This window comes from Lepisosteus platostomus, chromosome 2 (genome assembly GCF_059453375.1).
Source record: "Lepisosteus platostomus isolate fLepPlt1 chromosome 2, fLepPlt1.hap1, whole genome shotgun sequence".
Lineage (NCBI taxonomy): Eukaryota > Metazoa > Chordata > Actinopteri > Semionotiformes > Lepisosteidae > Lepisosteus > Lepisosteus platostomus.
In genome coordinates, this window is record NC_142612.1 from 14000057 (window position 1) to 14023820 (window position 23764).

The following is a 23764-nucleotide window of genomic DNA, read 5'->3' on the forward strand; positions in this document are numbered from 1 at the left end:
TGGTGGAGTGTTCCATTTTGAAAGTTAGCACACGCAAACGTGTTCAAGAGTGGGAAGAAGAACCTTGTCTACTTTCATACGCATAAGGTTGATCCAGAACACAACCGAGTCACTGGAAACTTTCAATTGTTTATGAAAAGTATTTTTGAAAGATAACTCAATTTACATTATTAATTTACAACTAATATCGCTATGTTAACTAGAATCTGGATTGTGTGTTTTTCAGCTTCCATGTTCGAGCTCCTTTTATTAAAGATAAGTATTAAAAAATGATACTTATTGCTTTATTTCTACCAGTCTTTAGAGCAAAAGAAAAAAGGATGTTTTTTCTAACTCACTGCAGGGTCACTGCAGGGGTAATGAAGTTCACCACAGCACTACTCCACAACCTCCACAGAATCAAGCAAGGCAACAGTTCTCTCAGAGAGCAAGCCAGGGCTTCCAGAGACAGGGGTGAAGCAATATCTTTTCTACCTGCTGCATCAAGGGAGTGAACAAAGACTTTCAAACCCAGGTTAGCTCACTGCCACTTCTGATTGACAAGGAATATATATATACAGTAGTATATCCAAGATTCTCTTTTATTTTTAAATCGTGATAATGATGTATAACACTAAAAGGCTCACATTTTTCAAATTAATTAAACCATGATTATGTCATTTTAATGTATTAACAGAAGCAAAACTTCAGTTCTTCAATTTTTACATACTCACAGTAACCTGTTTATTCAGTACAACATTTCCAGCATTATAAATGTTTCCAGTGGTTGTTAAAAGCACAGTAAAAGCATGGTAAGGGCAAGGTAAGGGCTGCTTCTTAGAAAGTCATCATGAAGTACATGCTTGGAATAAGCATGCCAAATCTATGAAAAATCTACAGGAATACCAAGTGGATTAAATGTGGCAAAGACCCATAAGGCTAATATAGTACTTACTTATACTACTCATAATGGTAAATTAGTGAGATTAATGTTTTAAAGCACCATTAAGAGATTTGAGCGGAAAGCTGCATCAGTGAGTCTTGGCTGCAAAGGAACATGTAAAGACTAAATTTGCACTGAAAGGTAAAAGGAAAAACATAACATCTATCATTGAGTGAAGGGGGAAAGTGGGATCCAAGTTTAAGGATAATCTTGTCTTGGCCTGCCATCTGCATCGGCGAGACAGGAAGAAGACTGGGTGTTTCGGGGAAAATGTCAGAGCAGTGAAGATAAAAGATCTTCCAAAGACAGTAGTTCCCCATTCCTCCCCTCCCAGCCCCAATTTCTCTCTGTCTGTGTCCTTTGACAAGAATTCCAGGACTCTTATTCCAGACAGATACAAGAAGCCAAGATGATCTTTAAATCTTATCACACCTTCCCCCTTTCTCTCCAAAAGCCAAGTCTCTTTTCAGGACCACACAATTCACTTCCAGATTTCTGCCTCACACCCATGGGACATTCTTTTATGGGGGACATTTGTTTTTATAGGACATTCTTTCCCACCTGCTCTGTCTTTTGCTCTCCAGTGTTTTATATCTCCGCTACCTTTCTCTGTCCTAGTTACACCCAAAGAAGCTTCAACTGCTGAAATGCTTTTCTTTTTAATTTTCAGTATGGAATTAACCTCAGCTGGTTCCTAAATAACAAGTAATATATATAAATAATATATTTTACTAATATAATATATATATACATATAGTGCTGGAGGGTGGCACAGTGGTTAGCAGTGCTGCCTTGCAGTGCAGGGACACTGGGTTCAGTTCCTGGGGTGAGAACTGTGTGTAGTTTGTACACAGGGTGTACAAACAGAGCGGTGGCTCTGTGGCTAAGGATCTGCGCCTGTGACTGGAAGGTTGCCGGTTCAAATTCCACGGCTGGCAGAGGAATCCTACTCCGTTGGGCAAGGCCCTTAACCCTAACTGCTCCAGGGGCGCCGTACAATGGCAGACCCTGCGCTCTGACCCCCAGCTTCTCTCCCTGTCTGTGTGTCTGTGTCTCCATGGAGAAAAGCTGGGGTATGCGAAAAGACAAATTCCTAATGCAAGAAATTGTATAGGGCTAAGAAACATTATCAGTATGTTCTCCCTGTGTTTGCGTGGGTTTTCTCCCACAGTCCAAAGACTTGTAGGGACTTCTGGACACGATCCAAAGACTCAGAGAATTGACCCTGGTGTGTGTGTTTACGCCTGTATGAGCCCCTGCGATGGACAGACCTCCCATCCAGAGTGCATCCTGCCTTGCTCCTCTTTCTCCAACTCCCCCATGACCCTGTATAGAATAAAAAGGTTAGGGAATTGGTGAATGGGTGGATAGATATATTACTATACTATATATTGATATACTATACTATTAATAATAAATCAAGGAATTTCCCGAAACCAAAATTCAGAGAAAATTATTCTGCAATGGCTTGTAATGTGATGACTAGCTAGCTACTGATCATATGTACTTTGAAATAAAATTAATGTTTAAATTCAAGTACAAGATCTTAATTCAACAATAAAACATGATCTCATAATACTATACCATACCCTTATGCTGATTAAGCAGTTTACCTTTTTATGTACAATTTTCACTGTAAATTCACTGTAAAAAATGCTGTATTCTCTAATCTCATCCTTTCCTCCAAGGACCTGTAAAACTGGAGCAAAATAATTTAAGAATAACGCACTGCTTTCTGGGAATAAGCTCTTTCCCAGACAGCAGTGACTCCTCTGGCACTTGTTAAATTCAAAGAACCCTATCTTCCCGGCTTTATTGCATTGATTACAATCCTAATAGCCAATGCAATTAAACCAATAAGAATGAAATGAGTTGTTGAACAGATTTGGTATTTGCTACAAATCAGGGCAAAACCCTGCACTCAGACATTTGCTAATTCATGAACACTTACATCAACAGAAAACTTGCAGATCTGAATAATTCAATACCTCAGACCTTTCCTCAAGAGAGTATTTAATTCGATCAGGGCTGTCAGTGGATAAAAAGTATTTCTATTGCCCTTTAATCTGAAATATGCAAATACATTTTAAGTGATGCTGTGCCCACTATCTTGACTGATTCCACTCCATGAGATTACAGACATTACATGAAAGCACTGAACATTTGTGGAGTGGAACTCTGCAGTACCCATTTACTGCAATAACAGTAAAAGACATATTTTCATTATGATGTAATATGATAATAAGTTGTTTACAGTATTTCTGATACTTTAAAAAAGCCATTTCTAAAGGCTTTTTTGCAATTACTAGTAAATAAAATGAGGACTTTTATTTCTAACACAACACATTTTGTCTGATCTGAACTCCTACATGATTTATTTTCATACTGCAATCTCTAGCCTGTAGGCTCTTGGGTATTTTGTAAAGAACATAGTTCTTGATACACACAGGATAACACACGTGAGATGACTCTGGGATTTTAAGTGCTACATTAAATCAGTAGTACATACTATAAGCTATATTTTAAAAAACATTTGATTTTAGGAACATGTGGTATGATGAGCTTGTGTCAATGTAGACACGAGTTATGTTCTACTTATTTGAACATTACAGTGAAATTAATTTTAATATTTGTGAGACATATTCCTAATTTATTTGTACACTTTGTGGAAGAGTTTTTAAAACTGAGAAAAGGTGTCACGTTTTACCCTGAGTGTTTTGGGAGTGAGGAACCACCTATGCTGTAGGCCATGTTGTAGATGCTGATACCCTGGCTTCTTTCTAGAAAAGGTGATGAGATCCTCAGGCTGGTTGATCGATTAGCTTCTGGCAATAAAATGAGCTTGATGAACTGAATTTCCTCTCCTTGTTTGTAACCATTCTTAAGCTCTTATTTGTTTTAATGTACCTATATTCATTAGCTGTTATTATTGGATTTTATTTTTATCCTCATCAAAAAGTAAATACTGAAAAATGTAAGACTTTAAAAATCTTTCAAGATAAAATTTTTATATATCTATATTTACTGTACATGGGTATGATTTATTCTTAGGGTTCAAATTCAGATACTGCTGATAATTTTAGTACTGTCCCAGAGCAGTTAAAATGGGTAACAGTATGGAAAGAAGGAATCTTACCAACCTGTTTCAACTGAGTGCAAAGCTCCCTCAAAACTTACCTGGAACAGCTTTTCCTGACTCCATAAGCTTATTTACTTATTTTGGATGGAGTTTCTGGTAGAGGGGAAATACAGGCCTGTCCACAGCTCCAGCTCCTCTCCACAGTTCATCAGGTTTCTTGTTTTGATTTACATAATATGTTTAGTTTCACCCTCCTGTAACCTAAAGTTTGCACTTCTTTATTGTTTGAAAGAATGCTACTTAGCCAAGCAAAATGTGAGACAAATAACTTCATTTTAAGATAAAAAAGAAACAACTATAGGAATTTAAATTAAAGCCGCGGTATATTAGACTAACTTTTATGACTGATGACATCTCTCTGACTCCACATGACAGAGAAGAGCTGCAGTGAGCAGAGCATGCAGGGATAGTACTAACGTTTGGATATCATGCTGGAGGTTTTAGATAACACCCCTGAGAGATTATCAAATCACATTAAATTAAATGGGAGAAGCTGGTATATCCTGAGAAAAACTATTGGCCTTTTATCCCTGAAATCAAAGTACTTGAAATGACTGTTTTTCATTCCTAGTTGTAAATATAATGATTCAATATAATGTTATTAGTATAACTGTAAAAGTTTTATAGGGTTAGTTATTTGACATTTAGACATTTCATAACATGACATATTCCAAGTACTGTACATTAAATACCTCAGGAATGGTCAACTTCACATTCAACTTCCCATATACTTTGAATGACTTCATTAAGTCTGTTTTCACTTGGTTTAGAATTTTGGCACACCTTGAGTAATTGATAATTGAAAAATATCCATCAACTCTGCATAATCTCCGCCCATTGGCACATCACTATAATGTCATAGGCACGAGACATTTTTAATCATATGAAGTTAAGTTATATTTTTTTCGAATGAAACCATTATAATTCAGACAACATCTGCTCTTGCAGGTCTGCTGTACTCTTCTGTGGAAAGAAAGAAAGAAGTGTAGTTGCAGTGCCACCTGGTGATTTGAAAAGGAATTTCCTGTATCTGCAGGTAGACAAAAGCAGGTCATCGTGAAGTTCATAGTGGGAACAAGTGTGTGCAACTCTCTGAAATGTTTGCATTTTCTGTATCTGACATGCTGGAGAAATATTTTTATAATCCAATAACAATTATTTCTTTGCTACTCTGAACACAGCAGAATGTAGCTGTAATGTTCTTTATTTAAACAGAAATAGTTTGCACATTTGATATGTTACCTTTTTCAAACAAAAGAAGAATCTGTGTTTAATTTGTGTATTATATAAACATATAATTATGTCCTTTGAAAAGGTACGCAGACCATCTAAAGGGTATAAAAGTATTCAGTTTGAAGTAAATGGCTGTCTATGTGTGAGACATAAAGACACTATAAGGGTACTAACATACAAAATAGCCTGAGAACCCAATGAAATGTCAAATTTCACCACTACAAATGTTATATAAATTTACAACCGGTGCAAGACGTATACTATATATAAGTCAAACTGGAATATAATGTGTAGACATTGCTGATTCAAAACATATGTACAGTGAGAGCACAGCCCTATCAGGACCTATATTCATCTGACGAGTTGCTGGAAGTCAATTGGTCAGGTGACTGTTGAAAAGCAGGAAGTAAAATCTTCCTCTGTTAGTCTGTGGTTGTCTGCTGTATCAGGGGCAGGGGCAGGCAGCAGGGGGCAGAGGGCAAAGGGTAGACGGTAGAGGGCAGGACCCCTGTGTATACCACTTGCCTGGGGGGTGGAGGGGAAAAGAAGGACTGACCAATGACTAAAGAGTTCCGAGAGGTTTTCTGTAACATATTGTAAACGATTCTCAGAGAGAGAGTGACTTTGGAAGAATATTGGAGAAGCATCCAAGTGATTGTTATTGTGCATCGCTTGTTTGAAGGCCGGTAAGCAGTTTATCTGCTGGGCTGTGATAGTTAGGAACCTTGAGAAGACGTTTTGGCAGGAACTCAAAGAAGAGCTTAAGTTTTTGTTTTGGTTGTGCTGTTTTTGATTTTCCCTGTAAATAATGGGCACTGGGGTGTTTTTGAACCTCACAGTTGTGTTTGGTATGTTTGTTGGCCTGGACATGCCCATTTTTAAAGATCACATTATAATTCCCAATGGGACACCCCTTGGGTCCCCTTGGGACAATGGGACAGTGCATTTTTCAGTGGAATTTCTCTCCAACAGCAAGCGGTGTACCATATATATATATAGGTTTGTGAGTGTTTAGATAGACACACAGTGCAAACTAAATGAAGAGAATCCTTTACTTTGTGTTTTATGATGTATTCTAAAGGTTGTAAGACTTTTATGACACCTAAAAACTGTGGGATAGAGAACAAATGAATCTGGAGTAGGGATAAACATATTAAATGACTTCTCACATGGTCAGTGGAATACCAAAACAACTTTAATCTACAGTACATCAAACTAGATTCATGCCGAAACAACTGTTTCCAGTCTAATTGTCCCATTCACAAACATTTATCACCATGCCAAGTTTCTTTTCCCTGTAAAGAACTAAAAGGCTCTACTGCAAAAGGTTTATGAATGACAAATTTCACGTCATGAAGAAAAATTTTCATCTTCAGTATGTTCACTATATTCTGAAAAAGAAATTGAAATGTACTTGAAAAAATGTCTTAATCCCTCAACAGCTGGTTACATACTAACTAAAATGACTAATTGACTTCTGAGTTATTTGCAATACAGAAGCTCTTTGTGTATAAGGCTAGCCAAACATCTTTGGGTTAAATTCTTTAAGAAGGGCTTGGAAAGACAGATGATCCACAGTCCTGCAGTGTGGCACCAGCTTGCAACATCTGACAGGAAGGATGAAAGACAGTCGTGCAGTCTTCAGAGCTGAGGCTCATTACCTGTAGAGCAGGAACTCTTTTAACCGATCTGGAAGATCTAAGCTGGAAAGTTTGTGTAGCCTCAATCGCCCCAGGCACTGCCGTATACAAAGGCGACACAGTTGTGTCAGAGCAGTGGGCCCTGAAGTGGACATAAGAAGGGAAAAGTTTTCAAAACGTGACGTGAAGAAAGACATTTTCTCATTACAAACAGTGTTTCCAGCTATGCTTGTAAGCGCTCATGCACCTGCCTGGCAAATTTCAAATGAAGCATCATTAACTAAAATGATCAGGAATGCACATAACATGTAAAAACAAGACAAGTTCATGCATTTCTTCCTAAATTGTATAATGTATAAAGCTCCTTGGAACATTGAGGTTTCAAGGCCAATGTTTGTATTTTTTAGGGTTTCATTTGTAATTACTTTTCAGAATGTTAGACCATTTTTTTTTTCACTTGGAGGTTTAGAGTGTCTTGATTTCAGGCTGTTAGGCCACAAAATGTGTTACTTTTTGGAGAGAGTATTTAGACTTTTAATACGCACTCTATACTGTACTATATATGTTTTATTAAAATGTATTTAGCAATTAAAATATGTTTTTTAAGATTATGGAACACTGATTCATATTAAAAGAACATGTATACTGTATACTGAAATACTGCATACTACAGTTTATGCAACTGTCTTGTTATCTATTGGCATCTCTCTAGAATACATCACTGTTCAGTGAACTTTGAAAAGATGTACAAACATAAGAATAGCTTAATCCACAATGTCTTGAAATTATTGAATTAATAAATAATATTGTTTTTACAAGGAGGGTGCCAATTATTTAGTCTGTAGCGGAACTGGGAAAACTTGGAAGTACAACACACAGCTCTCTAGTTCTGGCAGCATCCCAAGAAGAATCATATTAAATCCAGTAGGACAGAGTTGGGGTCACATACACTTCCCTGGAGTGTGAAACTAAACGTTACAGAGGAAAACAGATAAATGTGCCCTACACTGAGCTGTGGTAGGAAATCAAACCCATAGAGAAATGAATGGATTATAGCAGACAATACCTTCTCGTAATAACAGGGCTCTCTCCACTGCTGTGTTTGGCGCACACACTTCCACAGGCCTGTTCCCCTCACTGTTTCGGGATTTCACATCTGCTCCATAATCGATCAACATCTCCACTACTTTGGCACTGGATTTCCTTGCAGCTGCATGAAGGGGGGTATCCTGAAGTCTGCCTTTGTGAACATTAGCTCCTGCCATGAGTAGAAGTATGCATGTGGATTGTTATATCTGCTTTCTCTGCTGATGTTATGCAATACACATTGCTCTTATGCACAATTCCATATAAGTTTTGTTATTAACATCTATTGTCACAAGATCCATCTTTCTTATTTCCCTTTAAATTAAAAAGAGGAGAAAAAAATCTAAATAATAAGGTTATCTTAACCAGGCAAAAGCAAAGTTGAAAAATAGAAGATGATGTGTTATAATCCTTTAATAAGACACTTGGAAGCAAATTCTAATTCAAAATGATGCTGTGGAGAGTACAGGACATTCAATATCGCAATTTGAGTGAAGCGCAATGTCCAAGGCTTCACTGTGAGTCCTTGTAAATACACTCCTCTGTTCTCATCTTCTCCACTTTACTAACCTCTGCTTTGACAACAGCATGAACAAGACTGAAATAAACCCCTTAAACAAGAAGATGTTGAATTACACATACACTCTTCAAAAAATTGTATTGATTAATTCACAAAAAATACATTCTTCATGGGTGTTTGAGTTAAAACCAAGGCATAAAGATGACTTGCCTAACTGTAGCAGCTTCTTGACACAGTCTGTCCTTTGAAAGGTGCAGGCAACATAAAGAGGTGTCCCCGTCTGTGGAATCTCTAAGTCAATATTCACTCCATTTGCAAGTAAAAGCTCCATGCACTCTCTGTGACCTTGGGGAGGCAAAGATGATTCAGATGTACTACCAGTTACTGTAGATACTTCTGAAAGGTCATGTTGTGTTTCTCTGTATTTTATGAACTCATCTTTAGTACTGAAACAAAATATCAGAAAATATCCAAGCCTATGATCTGGGCTCCTCACCCTTTTCAATCTGAAATTAGCTGCCTCTCCCTTGCCCCATCTTGCATTCAGAGATCTTTTAAGATCTTAATAACAGTTACAAACAACAGGAGGCCAGTTGGGCCATCAATTCCGTTTGTTAAAATCAACACTTAATGATGACTAATTGATCATTCAGATGGTTCTTGATGAAAAACCAGGGTATCAACTTCAACACAAGACTGGATATCTTGTTCCATACTCCTACCACTCTTTGCATAAAGACGTTTTACCAGTTTTTAGTTTCAACTGTACTTCCACTTACTGTAGTTTTCTGTTTTCTGTTTTTCTGTAGTTTCAATTTTACATTCCCTAAGATTAGAAACAATTTAATAAATGAATCAAAAGTCAGTTTGACAACCCTTCTTTGACAGATTTTATTAGCTCAGCCTACTGTATTGTGCCTTAGCTCAATCTAGATGCGCCAAGAGAAACAGCCTACTCTCATTTGTATCCATTCTTATGCTCTTAGTGTTTGGATTACTGGCCTTCAATCCTCCCATTTACTCTGATTGATGCAATCATCTCTAGTCCTTTCTCTCTCCCCTCTTCCTTAAAGTCTTTTAACTTCTATCATTTGTGATAGATAACTTCTATCTCACTCTGCCTTATTAAAAATACTGTACAACTTCTCTATCTTCAAAATGTGATTGAAACTCAGATTATGTTTTTCATAATTTTTTTTGCAATTGATATGAAAACAATCAAATAAATGCTTAAAATACATTTTCTTAAATGCACTATTCCATATGAATTTACCCTAGTAACAATCTATTATACACTGATCTTGATAGATATAAATTTTTCCACCTCCAGTGGAGACTGAAAAGACTGTTTGGACTTCATCCTTCTAGCCTCAGACTTGGTACGGAGGTGTTAACATGGTGCAAAGACACACCCTATCTTTCTTGTACTTTAGCAGTGAAAGAGCCTGCCTGTTTCTGATTAGACATGCCTTGTGTAGTCTGAATGGAAAGCTATTCCCGCTGAGCAAAATTTTACTTTTCTCTGGCCCTTGGGTAACCTGCAAACTGGGTTGAACACAAAGATAATACAATTCAAGCAGATTAAAGTGTGCTAACTAAAAAGTGTAAGCATGCACTGAACACAAACCTAATGCAACACAAGCCAATTTACTTGTGCTAAGCATTTTGGTTAGGCAACCTCACCTTACGCAAATGTTTAATGTCTATTATTACTATAGCACTGAAGGGGAAAACTCAGTATGCTGGAAACTGAACATGAATAACAGGCACTGTAGACGACCTCGATTCTGCATGATTAAAATTGTATTCATAAGTTACCATTTCAATCCTGTAAATGCTGTAGTTGTTGCCAATAAAATCTTACATCGTTTTGCTCAAATATATTACTGAAATAGTTATCCTGGAACATATCCATCCATCCCTTTTCTAACAACGTCATATAATCCGGGGTCACAGGGGAGCAGGAACCCATCCCAGCAAGCAACGGGTGCAAGGCAGGGTACACCCTGGTCGGGACACCAGTCCACCACAGGGCACACACAAACACAAACTCTCACATCAGGGTCAATTGTCCCAGGAGCCAATTAACTTACCAGTATGTCTTTGGACTATGATAGGAAACCCACAGAAACATGGGAAAAACATAAAAACTGCACACAGATAGCACACAAGGTCCAGAATTGAACCCTCGGTCCCTGTGCTGCAGGGAAACATTGCTAACAACTTTGCCAGCATGCCTCCATTCTGGAATATATACTGTATACATGACAAACATCAAAGCTCAGATATTTTAAAAGCCTTATAATAAAACGCCAGTTCCTCATTCAACTATATTCCTCTTTTATTGACCTGTTTTTACTTTTGCTCAAAATGTCTTACAATATAAAGCCAGAAACCTCTGGGAAATATGCATATATACTGTACAACCTTCACTTCACAATTAAAAGGAGGAAGCATTTCAAGAATGTCCTTCCAAGAGGTGGCAGCATTACCACAAAGCATGTTCTTAAAAAACTGAGTAGGTACTGACAACCACTACACAACCTTGACAAGCACCAAATGTCCAATCTTCCAGCCTAGTTTATTCTAAACACCACAGATAACATTGAGTTGTTCACGGCAACACTGTCAGCACCATGCAGTACTTTGGGTTATATATTGAACTCTTAGACCTGGTTGTAAAGTGTAATAAAGAAAAAACTCCTGATGCAAACAACAGGAGACATCATTTAAACACACATGAGTGGTGCTAAAGTAAGAAGCTGAACATTATAATTTCTTTATCAGAACTCTACCTATTCACACTACTTTTATCGCTATGTCTGTGTTTATACGTGTGCTCATTTTTTTCAGGGAGGGATAACCGCCTTAAGTTAATTTCCAGCATAAGGTTAGCTATGTCATGACTTGAAATAAGAAACATTCTAGTGCACAAAGTATTTTAACTGATCATTACTCATTTTTTCAAAGCAAAATTTTACTAAAGTTAATTTTTTGAGAAATGCACCTTACTTCTTGTTTTAACTTAGTCTCCAAATTGTTTATCAACTTTGTGCTCCTTTCAAATCATAAATCTATATTCAGTGCCAACCCCTAAGACATGTAAATATTTGTTTAAAAGACTCCTGTCAGAACACTGGCATTGAAACAGCACTGTATTTGGCTCCATTTACATGTATATAAGAAAATACCTTAGGTTTAAAGGAGATATGTTGCATTATTCATACTGTACTTCAAACAGTGGGGTTTAATTTTCCACTTTTAGTTAGAGTTTAGAAAGCGAAATAACATTGTTCATAAATACATAACCTTTGATCACTTGTCATGAACCAAAAAAATTAAACTTCACTGATTACTTGTATACTATTATTAAATATAAATATAAAAGGTTTATGTTTTTATATTAAATATAAAACAAATCTTAACACTTTGAATACTAGTATAAAATGCAATCTTAAAACGGGGCTCTGAGTGTACTTTCACTGAAGAAGGAAACAGTACAGCTCTGTAAACCTGTTAGTCATACACTTGTATTATTAAGTTAAACTCTACTCAGTTCCAATGTACCTCTCTTTGTTGCTTCATAAATGGGTGACGCAAGCTGGCCATCTGGCTGTGGAATGGATCCATACTCCAGCAACACATTGACACAGGCTGCACTGCCACTGCAGCAGGCATTGTACAGAGGGGTGATGCCATCCACAGTCACTGAATTCACCTGGAGAAAGAGCCACAGAGACACGTACATTAAGAAACAACAACCTATTCAATGGGACTACAGCTGGTGGCTTAGCAGATGGGACAATTGAAATGTGCTGTAGATACATATTTGGTGTCAGTAAAAAAAAACGACAAAATAAGCAAGCAAATATTTTAGCAATCAAAGGTGCATGTTATACAATAACATTCACAAGACTTGAATTACCTTGTGCTAGTTTGGAAAGATAATATGTTCTCCACGTGTTTGTGTGGGTTTTCTGTGGGTGCTCCAGTTTCCTCCCACAGTCCAAAGACATCCATGTACTGGCTTCTGGGAAAATTGGCCCTGGTGTGAGTGCGTGTGTCTGTGTTTGTGTCTGTGTGTGCCCTGCAATTGACTGGTGTCCCATCTTGCACCTGTTGCTTGTAAAGATAGGTTCTGCCTCCCCTGCAACCCTACATGGGATGAAGTGATCAGAGAATGGATGATTCTTCCTAGGTCTTTCCTTCATGTATCTCTCTCGCATTCCTCCTCCCCCTACCACCCCATCTACACCCTTGCAGCAAATTCCCTAGCTTACTCCTTCCAAAAGTCTTCAGCTAGGCATGTCAGGACAAATACTCTATCTATACTGTACATATCTCGTCTCTTTTCTACATTCATAAGGGTCTAACCGAACTACTGAATTATCTGTTCTTATATGCAGTTATACAGAGTCACAGCTTTGAATTTTTCAGCTGAATTTGGTTTCTTCTTTGCAATTGCAGCACTTCAAGTCACCATTCAACACCCTGATGGGACTCAACTCTGGGGACCGACCTGCTCAGTCTGTAACTGCAACCTCTTTTACAGTAATCCCTTACTGTAAAAAGAAACCAGTTCGAGTTGCTTTATTGAATATCAAATTTCCAATAATCTAATTAGAAGCAAATGAATTTCAGATAACAGATTGTTATTAAACAAAACATTTTTGGGGGTACAATAAATAAAATAAAAATTATTTTATGCTGTTTTCCATTGCGTGTACTGTACTGTATGTTACAGTATCTTCAGTGCTAAGAAATCACAAAAAGTTCCTTTAATTTTTTTGGTGTTTTTTTTCACATTTTGAATAGATTTCTCTGCCACTATTATTATATCATTGATTCAGCACTTACATTTGCCCCATTCTCCAGGAGAACCTTAGCACAGGCAACGTGACCTCCCAGACAGGCATCATGCAGTGGAGACATCCTGTCGATGGTCATAATATTCACATTAAAACCCTGCAAAGCAAAGGAGAGTTACTGAACTAGAGGTGAAAAGTGGCGTTATCACTGGCGACAGCATCCAAGGTAATAATTCTCAAATGAACAGGCCATCCTTCTGTACCTGTGCAATGAGAGTCTTGAGGGTGAGAAGGCGGCCCTGGAAGGCGGCATCGTGAAGAGGAGATCTGTCAGCCCAGGAGCCTGTGACACAGGTCAATAAACAGTTCAGGACAGGATGGTGTAACTTACAGTCACTTTCTGCATCAGATTCTGAAGAGACCCTAGCTGAAGGTGAGCACTGCAGGACATGCTCATGTACTTCTCCTAACCTGCACTGGTAGAGGTGGAAACCCAGTCATTTGTTTCTAACACATGCTGAATTATCATGCTATCTTGACACACAATTATTTTATCATAATTGTTACACTTCTTCACCTTTTGGTATAGAATTTGGAAGTCTAAGGCGCGTGGTAGATCAAATTGTCAGATTTCAGATGCTTAGCAAGGCTGGATCTGTTCAGTACTGGGATATGAGTCCTCTAAAGAAAACCCAGTTCTTCTGTCGGTGGTGCTGGTGGCACAATTGTTGTCTTTCTCCCCTTTGGACAAGAAATGCCAAACCAAAACCTCAATTCTCTGATGGGGATATTGTGCTTTGGTGGTTCATCCTTCGGATGAGACATTAAATTGAAGACCTGACTACCTGGTAATTAAGCCTGTGGCACTGTGTTAAAGAGAAAGGCTGTTTACCCAAGTGTCCTGCAGAAAATTCAGCCAGGCCTCATTAAAACTCTCCCTTAATTTCTCACTTCTCCTTCTTTTTTGCTATTTACGTAGGCTGCTGGCACATACTGTAAAGGCTGCTGCTCATCACAATTGGGTGGTCACATAAGTAGTGACATCAGTCTCCTCCTGTATGTAAAGAGCTTTGGGTTGCAAAAAATTATATAAATTCAATTAAGTCATGATAAAAGTCACAGCCTGTCAGCTCACTGAAGAGGCAGAGCTGCAGGTTAACGCTGGTTAGCGCTGCAGGTTAACTCCTCAACTCCCAGAGGAGTTGAAGAGCTGAGCATACATGAGTGATTTCTATTGACTTTCCTGCAACAAGAGTCAAAAATGGCAGCTCACTAAAGAAACAGTATCATAAGAAAGAAAGTTAGGACAGCACAATAAGAATGTGCAAACCTAACATGAATACATTGCAGTTAAACAATTGAATGTTCATTACTATCTACTGTACCTTGTGCATTCAAGAGAAACCATAACATTACATGGTTTATATTACCATATTAACAGTAGGTATCCTTGCCTTTTTTCTTCCATTGTTGCTGAGCCACAGTCCATCATTTTAACTGTCATGAATTTGTGAACGTGAGGCTCTTACGGTGAAAGGCAACCGCACCAAAAAAAGCCATCTCCAAAAACATCAGGAGTAAAGTGTTTCCTTAAACAAAAGAAATCACCTACCAGCCATGAGAGAATTACAAATGTATTCTCCATGCATCTGATAGAGCCTGTTCCAAGGTTCCCTCCAGACAGCAATATCTGTCAGCATACCAGCCATTTCCGAGCAAAACATCTTGAACTAATACAAGTCTTGAAATATCCTGGTCTTATCTGCTTTATCTCTCTCAAACTAACCCCTCCTGTCTGCTTTGAAAAGCAAATGCATAGCCTGTGAGGAGGGCTCTGCAACTTGACGCTTGGTAACAGGGGATTCACACTTAACTGTAAAAGACAAGGTAGAAATGCATAACTCATATCAAATATACTATATATTGTATTCTAGATTTAGTCATACCCTAGCCCACCAAAGAACAAAAATATTGGATATCAGAATGAGTTCTGGATTGGATAATGTGATTAACTTTAAAATATCCAGTGTTGTTCTGTCATAATAAAAGCATTTCACAGAGCATATTTCCATTTAATAATTCATTATCTATAAAATACGAGGGTTACATTTATTTATACATCTCGGTATTCCTTTAAATAAAATTCAACAAATTGAAATTCTTAGCAACATTTTGTTCTTTGGAAACAGAATGAAGCCTTTGGGGCCACTCAGGGCCTCAAACTTGCCAAACATTATTTGAATGACCATCAAAACAGTGTCCTGTGGTCAGATGGAAACATAATTGAGCATTTTGGCCACGTCTATCAGCCTTATGTTGGGTGTAAAAAAAAATAAAGTTCAAGTTGAGAAAACACTCAAGCCCACTGTGCAATACTGTGTCTGGGGGTGGGGAGAAGGGTTCTGGAGCCCTTGTCAAGATAGGGGAAGTCATGAACTCCAACATGTGCTGTACCAGGATATTCTGGCTAGACACCTGGTTCTTTCTGCCAAGAAGCATAAGCTTGGCCTAAGATGGACGTTCCAGCAATACAATGATCCAAAAGCACACATCCAAACTGACAAAGGAATAGCGAACAGCATGAAAAATAAATGGCTTTTCAAAATAAATAACCACCTCACTCACTTACAGAAACCCACAGGTCTGAAGGATCCAGAGCAACTGTACATGGAGGAGAAAATTAAATCTCTCCTCTGAAGTGCCAGGACCTCACACACTACAGGAGGCATCTAGTCAGAGTAAATCCTGCCAAAGAAGGGTTTAGAAAACACGAACTGCAGAGTTGTAAATAAATTGTGACCCTCATGTTTTCAGGACTTAAATTATGTATGACAAATATGACATAAAATTGCAAAATGAAAAAAAAATGTTTTATGATATTGTAAATTCAAAATATATTTGACAAACACTATGCAAAGCCAAATATTGCTGTATAACATTTTTTGAATTTTTAAAGCAAGGAGCATTATCCAATCTGTACAACTTTCAGTTTATTGTTTCTATTTTATCAGGGGTATGAATAAATTTGAAAGGCTTTGCATACAGTACATATTGTATGCCTTTCACCAAGTTTTAAAAATATAAAAATCCAAGGAAATCAGAAAGAAGAAGACACTCTTCAGGTCCTCTTCTTTGTTTTGACTTTCAATTTTAGCAGCTTCTGGACATAAGAACATAAATCAAAATGTTTCCTGAAAGATCTTGCCTAATCAATCTATAGTACATGACCCATTACTCCACTACAGTATATGAATCACCCATCCAGAAGCACTAAGACCGTATATGCACAGGTCTATCCATCCATCTTTTAATCACTTCATCCAATTAAGGGGTCATGGGAGAGCTGGAGCATATCCCAGAAAGCAACAGGTGGAAGGCGGGGTACACCGGGGTACATGTCCTGAGGCCCGTCCATCACAGACAAGTTTTTTTCTGAACCCAATTAACCTACAAGTGGAGTATGTCTTTGCACTGTGAAAGGAAACCAGAGCACTTGGAGGAAACCCATGCAAACATGGGGAGAACACACAAACTCCACACAGATAGCACCCCAGGTCTGAAATTGAACCCAGGGCTCCTACACCGCGGAGACAGCAATGCTAACTACTGCACCACCATACTGCCCCCTAGAGGTACTGGTGATTTAGGTTTTGCCGAACTGTCTTTAGTGGTACAATCCCACAACACGTCACAGAACCCTAATTAAAACATCCTTCGTGAGTTCTATAAAATATAAACTAAAAACGTTTTTAAAATAGAAATAAATAGCTGATTTGGAAGTCCCCCCACCACCACCACCCAAAAATGGATGTGTCTGTGAGACACACTGTCATAACAGGTTGCATGGTTCAAGCATATGGGTACAAAAAGGTCATTTTACATTTATTGATGATAAGACCAATAGTTCTGCTTGTATGTTTTAACGAAAATACAATCACAGACAGCAGTATTGACACCCCATGTCTATAACCCATTTTATTAAATGTATGGGAAGATGACAACTATCTTGACCACAGTTACGATAAAGATCTTTTGTCTGTAGTTTTAAAATGTAGATGACAAACAAAACTGCAAATTTGTATCTTACGGCAGAATTATCTTTGTGAAAAAACATAGGAAAAAAACATAGTGTACAAACATTCTAAACATGCTACTGCAAACAATCTTGTTTAACCTTACAAATGAACCTCAGAGGTTTAGAACTGGATGTGATTTACAGACTGAACCAAAGCATAATTAAGATAGAGTGTGAAGATGTGTGAAAAAGAAATATTGGCGCACTATAAATGCAGCAGTGCAGAACTAGGCCTCTGGTCTGCTTAGTATTCCAGAACTCTAGAGCTGCAGAAAACATCTATCATCTGTTCTTAAGAGCATTTAAAGGTGTTGCGGTGGCCTTACTAGACAATTTCCCATTGCCCCAATTAAAGCTTTAGGTTTGTAAGTACATTCTACTAAAACTATATACGTTTTGAACTGGAGGCAGACAAATTCTATAATAATAAATCATAACACAAAGAAGTGTTAGAATAAAATCAGGATAATTAAAAACTCGATCGAAAAAGTCCTTTTATTTATCCCCTTTTTCGTGTTGATTTGGAATATCTGTGTACACAGTGAAAATGATTGAATTGTAATGTGTGTACATTAATGTAATTGTTCAGGCCTCTGCTTTCACCACCCAGTGTAAATTTTGTCCCTTGTAAGTGTTCAAACCTATTAAGTGTGGAGATTTTAAGGCACATTAAGACGATTTAAAGCAAAGTGAAAAACTTAAAACTTAAAAAAACATCAATGAACTGGCCATATATGAAGTGAAACTCCTTTAAAAAAACACAACAAGCACTTCAATACTAGTTTTTAAAGACTACACTTGGCCTCCATTGATGTGTTTATGCTAAATCTGGCTTTAGCGAAGTGTAAGAAGAAAACAATCTCTACTTTAGCCAGAATTGCCTTAAAGACTTACCCCCCTGAAATGAATGGCAGATATAATTTCCATACAAGTTATATCTAGAACCCAACGACAGGGCAGAAATCCCGGTGACATCACTTCTCTTTTGCGTAAAAGTGTCAAGCACTAAATTCAGCTTTTCCGCCATGGAGCTCGGACATTCAGCCGAAGTGTATTTTTAATAACTGGCAGCCACTCACTGCTAGCAGCAGCAAAAACACCACATGGCTCAATGTTGTGGAAAGAAAAACAAGTTGAGATGATTTAAGCACGTGTCTTCCCATAGGTGATTTAGGAAGCTATTTAGCATTTAATCCATAATATGAGTGTCACATTACAGCACCATATGACGTTTCCAAAAAACATCTGTCGGCAGTGACCTTAGGAAAAAAATAAACGTTTTACTAAAAATTTTTCACTGTTTTCAAGCAGTGACCCTTAGAATTATTATTCCAACAGAGCTATTTGCTGTTGTCTCTCAAAGGTTTTTTTAATGTAAAATATATTAAACGCATATCAATTTCTCTGTCTTTCTAGCAAGCTGTCCTTGGGTTAACGAGGGACACCCAAGTATATTAAAAGCAAGAGTTTCCACACAGGCATGAATCATACATTAACTAAGCAAATAACATCCCAGCATACCCAGGGTCACACATAAAAATATTGGCCAGCTTTAGCTGACTATAATTATGGCTAGCATGGCTGCAAAAGGAAACCGCAGTGACTGTGATTGCAGGGGTGCAATTGGGCAGGAGCTACAGTGACCAAGACAGCTCAAGCTGCTGATGTTTCACAAGCAGCTGTGTGTACGTTGATGTCAGCATGGAGCCCTGAAGGAAAGGCATCGGCAGCAATGGGCAGTGGGCAGAAGCGGATTCTCCGGTCACTATACTGGAGATATAGTGATAGTGATACAGTATTATCCATGCAGGATTTAAAAGCGTAAAGTAAAACAGTCGAGCAATCGCAGATCAATTTACTACAAAGTTCAATCTGGGGCACAAACAACCAGCTGCATCAAAAAAAAGCTCCAGTGAAAGAGTGGGATGCTTATAACAGGGTTCCAGTGCACAGACTGCTCATCAAACTTGGAAGTGCACAGCTGTGAGTCCAGTGGTGCAGAGATCAAATGGACTACTGAGTACTGGAAAAATGTAACATGGTCAAATTAATCATCCTTTACCATGTTCTCAACAAACAGCACATTTTATTCTCTTAGTCTCTTAGAATGCAAGGTCAGGGCTGCTCTGTACTTAGGGGTCCTGAGTGATCATCTTCCCCCCATGTTGCAAGAACTAAGAACCCCATGAAATAAGAACTTTTCCTAACCAGAAACCATGGATGAACAGTGTGGTTCACATCTAAATCAAAGCAAGGGATGCAGCATTCAAATCGGGCAATAAATCAGAACTAAAGCCAGCCAGGACCAATCTAAAGAACAGTATTAAACATGCAAAAAACACACTCAAACTGGAATTAGAGGAACACTTCAGCACTTATGACCCACGGCGCATGTGGCAAGGTACAGTATACAGGCCCTCACAGATTACAAAAGGAAGAACATCTGTGCATCTGCCCATGATGCCTCCCTGCCTAACAAGCTCGACATCTTTTATGCTCGGTTTGAAGCCAGCAGCACAGAACCAGTCAACAGAGCTGCACCCTCCGCAGCTGACCAGGTGCTCTCACTGTCTGCAGATGAGGTGAGGAGATCTCTGCTAAAAGCGAACACACACAAGGCTGCAGGACCTGACGGCATACCCAGTCGCGTCCTCAGAGCCTGTGCCAATCAACTGGCAGGTGTGTTCACAGACATTTTCAACATGTCTCTGGCCCAACCTGTAGGCCCAAGCTGCTTCAAGACAACCACCATCGTCCCAATACCGTAGAAAACCACAGTGACATGCCTTAATGACTGCAGCTTCCTGGAATTACTCTCCCATCCATTCAGGACATTTATGACAGATGGTGTTTGAGGAAAGCTCTGAGCAGGGCTCTGAGCATCATCAAAGACCACACACACCCCAGCTACAGACTGTTTGACCCTCTACCATCTGTAAAATGGTACCGGAGCATTCTGGCCTGGACTACCAGACTACCAGAGACAGTTTTTGCCCCCACACTATCAAACTATTAAACTCCCAGCCTCTCTCGCCTACACTCTGAACCCTTGCGGTGCCTTTTCTCTTTATCAAAACTCAAATGCACATTGAAATCTACCTCTACCTAAAGGATACAAATTTATGGGGAGACGTTCACTCCCCATAATTTTGTATCCTTTATTTCATTCTGTTTACGTATGATTTTACACAACTGTTGTTGTTTTGCACATTACCTGTTACCTGTTTTTCTTTTGCACATTGCCTGTTGTCTCTGTCTTTCTTTTCTTACACAATTGAATTGTTTTTTTGTCTCACCATCTGAGAGCTCGCTAAATAGCATTTCGTTACACCATATACCTGTGTATGAGTATAATGACAATAAACTTGAACTTGAACTTGAACTTGCAGCAGTTCTTTCATGTCAGGAGGGGTGTCTTCCAGGATGACACTTTCCCCCCCTCCACAGAGCACCTGTGTTCACCCAGGACTTTGATGAATATGACACTAATGTCATCCACAAGTCCTGGCCTTCTCATCTAAACCCAATGGAATATTTATAGGATACTCTGATTTGACGCCTGAGAGAGTTTTCCATCTCCATCAACCAGGAGTGACTTGATTGACTTCCTCTTGGAAGAATGCTGTTTCCAAGGATTACATTTTTCCAACCAGCTGCATTGCTACAATACATGTGATGCCTAATAGATTATACGTAAGTAAGATTGTACAAGTTCAGTAGAACTGAAAAATCCTAACAGAGAAACAGCAGACTTCTTTGCCTGACATGTTTCACAGGATTCTTTTAGTAGTAGTAGTGGGAGTATGAATTCCTGTGACGAAGAAGGCTTGTGTACACTTTGTCCACTCTTTCTGATAAAAAAAGAAACCAAAACATTTTTCTGTTTTGGCTTCCTACACCTTTTGGTGCACAAATATAAGCAAAGCCAGGGTTCCTGCATCTGAAGAACAACTGAAGAAAGGATAGACTAAACATTCCAGGGACATATACATACTGTTTCTAAATAACCACTGTTTTCTGACATGTACTGGAAAAGAAAAGCTTACACTGACAACACAGCAGTAAGCTGGGGTGTGAGAAATGTACAGTACTTCTGTGACAAAGTGGTTCTATAATAACAACTACTGCATCTGGACAAAAGCAAAGACAGGAATTTGAGAAAGTACCTTTTTATTAAATGTATAAAACTTTGCTGTGTAAACGTGAACAAATGGAAGACACGATAAAGTTAGTTTTGTATTGCATGCAATAAGATTGGAAATCTGATAACAGCTTGATTCTCATTTTCAATTTCAAAATGAATGTGAGTGGATGGACATGGATAAGACTACCAGAAAAGAAAACACATTACAAAGCCAGTCTGCATTTGCATAAGAGTAAAATATCAGCTAATAAATTATATTAGAGCCTATTAGAACTGCCTAATTCACTGTCTTACACATAAAATGTTTCTACTTCAGTATCAAGGGAACTTTTTAAAGGTTCTAGTAATTGTACTCCACAAAATCTTTCCATACATTAATAACACTCAGTTTATCAGTGCAGAATCTACTCTTTTTATCCACTCTTAAAGTCAATAAGCAATTGCAGTCATTTTCTGTTTTAATTTTAAATAATTGTTCACAGTCCCATCAAGACTATCACTACTCTTGTATCCAAATAATTGTCAGCCCTGTTGAATGTCAGTTTAAATATGTTTATTCAGAACAAACACATCTCAGTAGGACTAATGTACTAATGAACAATTTACAATTTGCAATATTTAAAAGTTATTTCTAGTATTTCATCACTCCCGATGCACTGTGAGAAAACATCTTTCGTTCTTGATCACAGATACACACAGATTTTTCACACTGGTGAAAGTTACAGCACTGTATCATCTGTACTATCATTCACATGTTACACACAGCACTGTTTCTGAAAATTGAGAGGAAAGCTGTGCACTCAGTAAGCCAAAGACATCTGCAGTATTTTACTACCTTTTTAAAACACGCTTTCTTTAAACTACATGTTCACCGCTACAAAGACATGAATAGTCTTTAACGTTCAGGTTTTAAACTACATAAATAATGAATGAGCAATGTTTGAAGCTCAGACGTCACATTAGACATATTTGCTAAATCAGTATGGCTGTTTATACTTACCTGATACATTTCAGATACTTAACAAACACAAGAAAAAGCATAACTGAAACCTCTATTCATCTCCAGCACATCAGATTTGCACTGGCATAAAAGTAAAAATTAAGATTATACTTTATACATTATTTTTTCTTGGAATAAATAAACTCCCTAATTCTTAAAATATCTTCCCACTCATTGCAAGCAAATGCATTTTTAATAACGAAGAGCCAAGCAACTGTTAGTGAATTAAACTCTATCCTTCCAAAGTGAAAATGGGCATAGCGTCAGTATCTGGTACTTATTTAAATACATCAACCCACTTACCCATGTAAAAGATTATTATATATATATGACAATGAATATTAATGTTAAGCTTATTGAAAGGATACTGAAGAAGATGCTGTGCACAACGTGCCTACTTGTTAATTAACTGGAAAGTGGTGTGTACCTGGGCTTATTCCATAGATCTCTTCTGCGATTCGAGCTGCCTCTTTTCTGTTTCCTTGGACGATGTAGAAATGGGTTAACAAGGCGAGACAAATCTTTATCAAAAGTTTAAAGCAAAACAAAGCAAAAATTGTAACATAAATATTATTAAAAGCAGCCAGTATAGAACTGTCCTCCATTTTGTTCAGTGCTGATAGTATCCTAGATCTGCTACAGTATGTTTTGCCATTCTATTCTGGGTATCATATGACTTCTATTTTAAATCCTGCTACAGTTGGTATGTCTCTCTGTTACTAAGAATATAATTAGTTCATACATTTTTTGATGTATTACAAAGTTTCCTTTTACACTGTTCATTGTGGATAGGGAGGTTGTGGGCATTAAAAGCTCAGTGTTGGATATTTTAAGATTTTAAAAGATAGAGATCAGAGTTTAAAAATAGATGCAACTACTAAGAAGAAAATCCAATCGCAATAGCTATTTTCAAGAGCAAAGCTTGCTTCAAATATAAATACAACCAAGCTTCACATTCCAAACTTGAAAGATAAGAATTCATTTAAAAGTAATAATACTAATAGTATGGAATACGAAAGTGTTCATTGAAACATTAAATTGCCAATTCAATGTGACAACTGCATAATTAAAGTTTGTACAATACAACTGGAAAAAAAAACCTTGAATTGCATTTTGTAATCTATCTTGCAAATAAAAGCTCACATTTGTTTTCTACTTGTCCCAATATAGTTATAACCAACATATGTTGTGCATATT

The 23764-nt window shown here is 37.8% G+C and overlaps 1 protein-coding gene across 4 annotated transcripts; it reads right to left on the reverse strand.

Moving 5' to 3' along the window:
- Positions 1-6471: 6471 nt before the first annotated feature.
- Positions 6472-23235, reverse strand: asb11 (ankyrin repeat and SOCS box containing 11). Of its 4 annotated transcripts, none has more exons than XM_088599128.1 (7): positions 22995-23232; positions 13612-13691; positions 13398-13505; positions 12108-12258; positions 8751-8885; positions 8001-8192; positions 6472-7076 (listed from the first exon to the last, which is right to left on the reverse strand). In XM_088599128.1, exons 1-7 carry the CDS (start codon positions 23170-23172, stop codon positions 6952-6954), a joined length of 969 nt encoding a protein of 322 aa, XP_088455254.1. In that variant the 5' UTR covers positions 23173-23232; the 3' UTR covers positions 6472-6951. The 4 variants fall into 4 exon arrangements, with proteins under 4 accessions (XP_088455254.1, XP_088455263.1, XP_088455269.1 ...); XM_088599137.1 differs by lacking the exon at positions 22995-23232 and adding an exon at positions 18318-18486; XM_088599143.1 differs by lacking the exon at positions 22995-23232 and adding an exon at positions 14961-15085.
- Between the last annotated feature and the right edge of the window lie 529 nt (positions 23236-23764).

What these genes read in the sequence shown, in the direction of transcription:
- asb11 (XM_088599128.1), bottom strand. Translation starts at nt 23,172, where the DNA reads ATGGAGGACAGTTCTATACTGGCTGCTTTTAATAATATTTATGTTACA. An exon ending in TCAAGACTCTCATTGCACAG is followed by an intron (nt 13,506 to 13,611) that starts GTACAGAAGGAT and finishes TTTGCTTTGCAG; the next exon opens with GGTTTTAATGTGAATATTAT. An exon ending in TCCTGGAGAATGGGGCAAAT is followed by an intron (nt 12,259 to 13,397) that starts GTAAGTGCTGAA and finishes CTCTTTCTCCAG; the next exon opens with GTGAATTCAGTGACTGTGGA.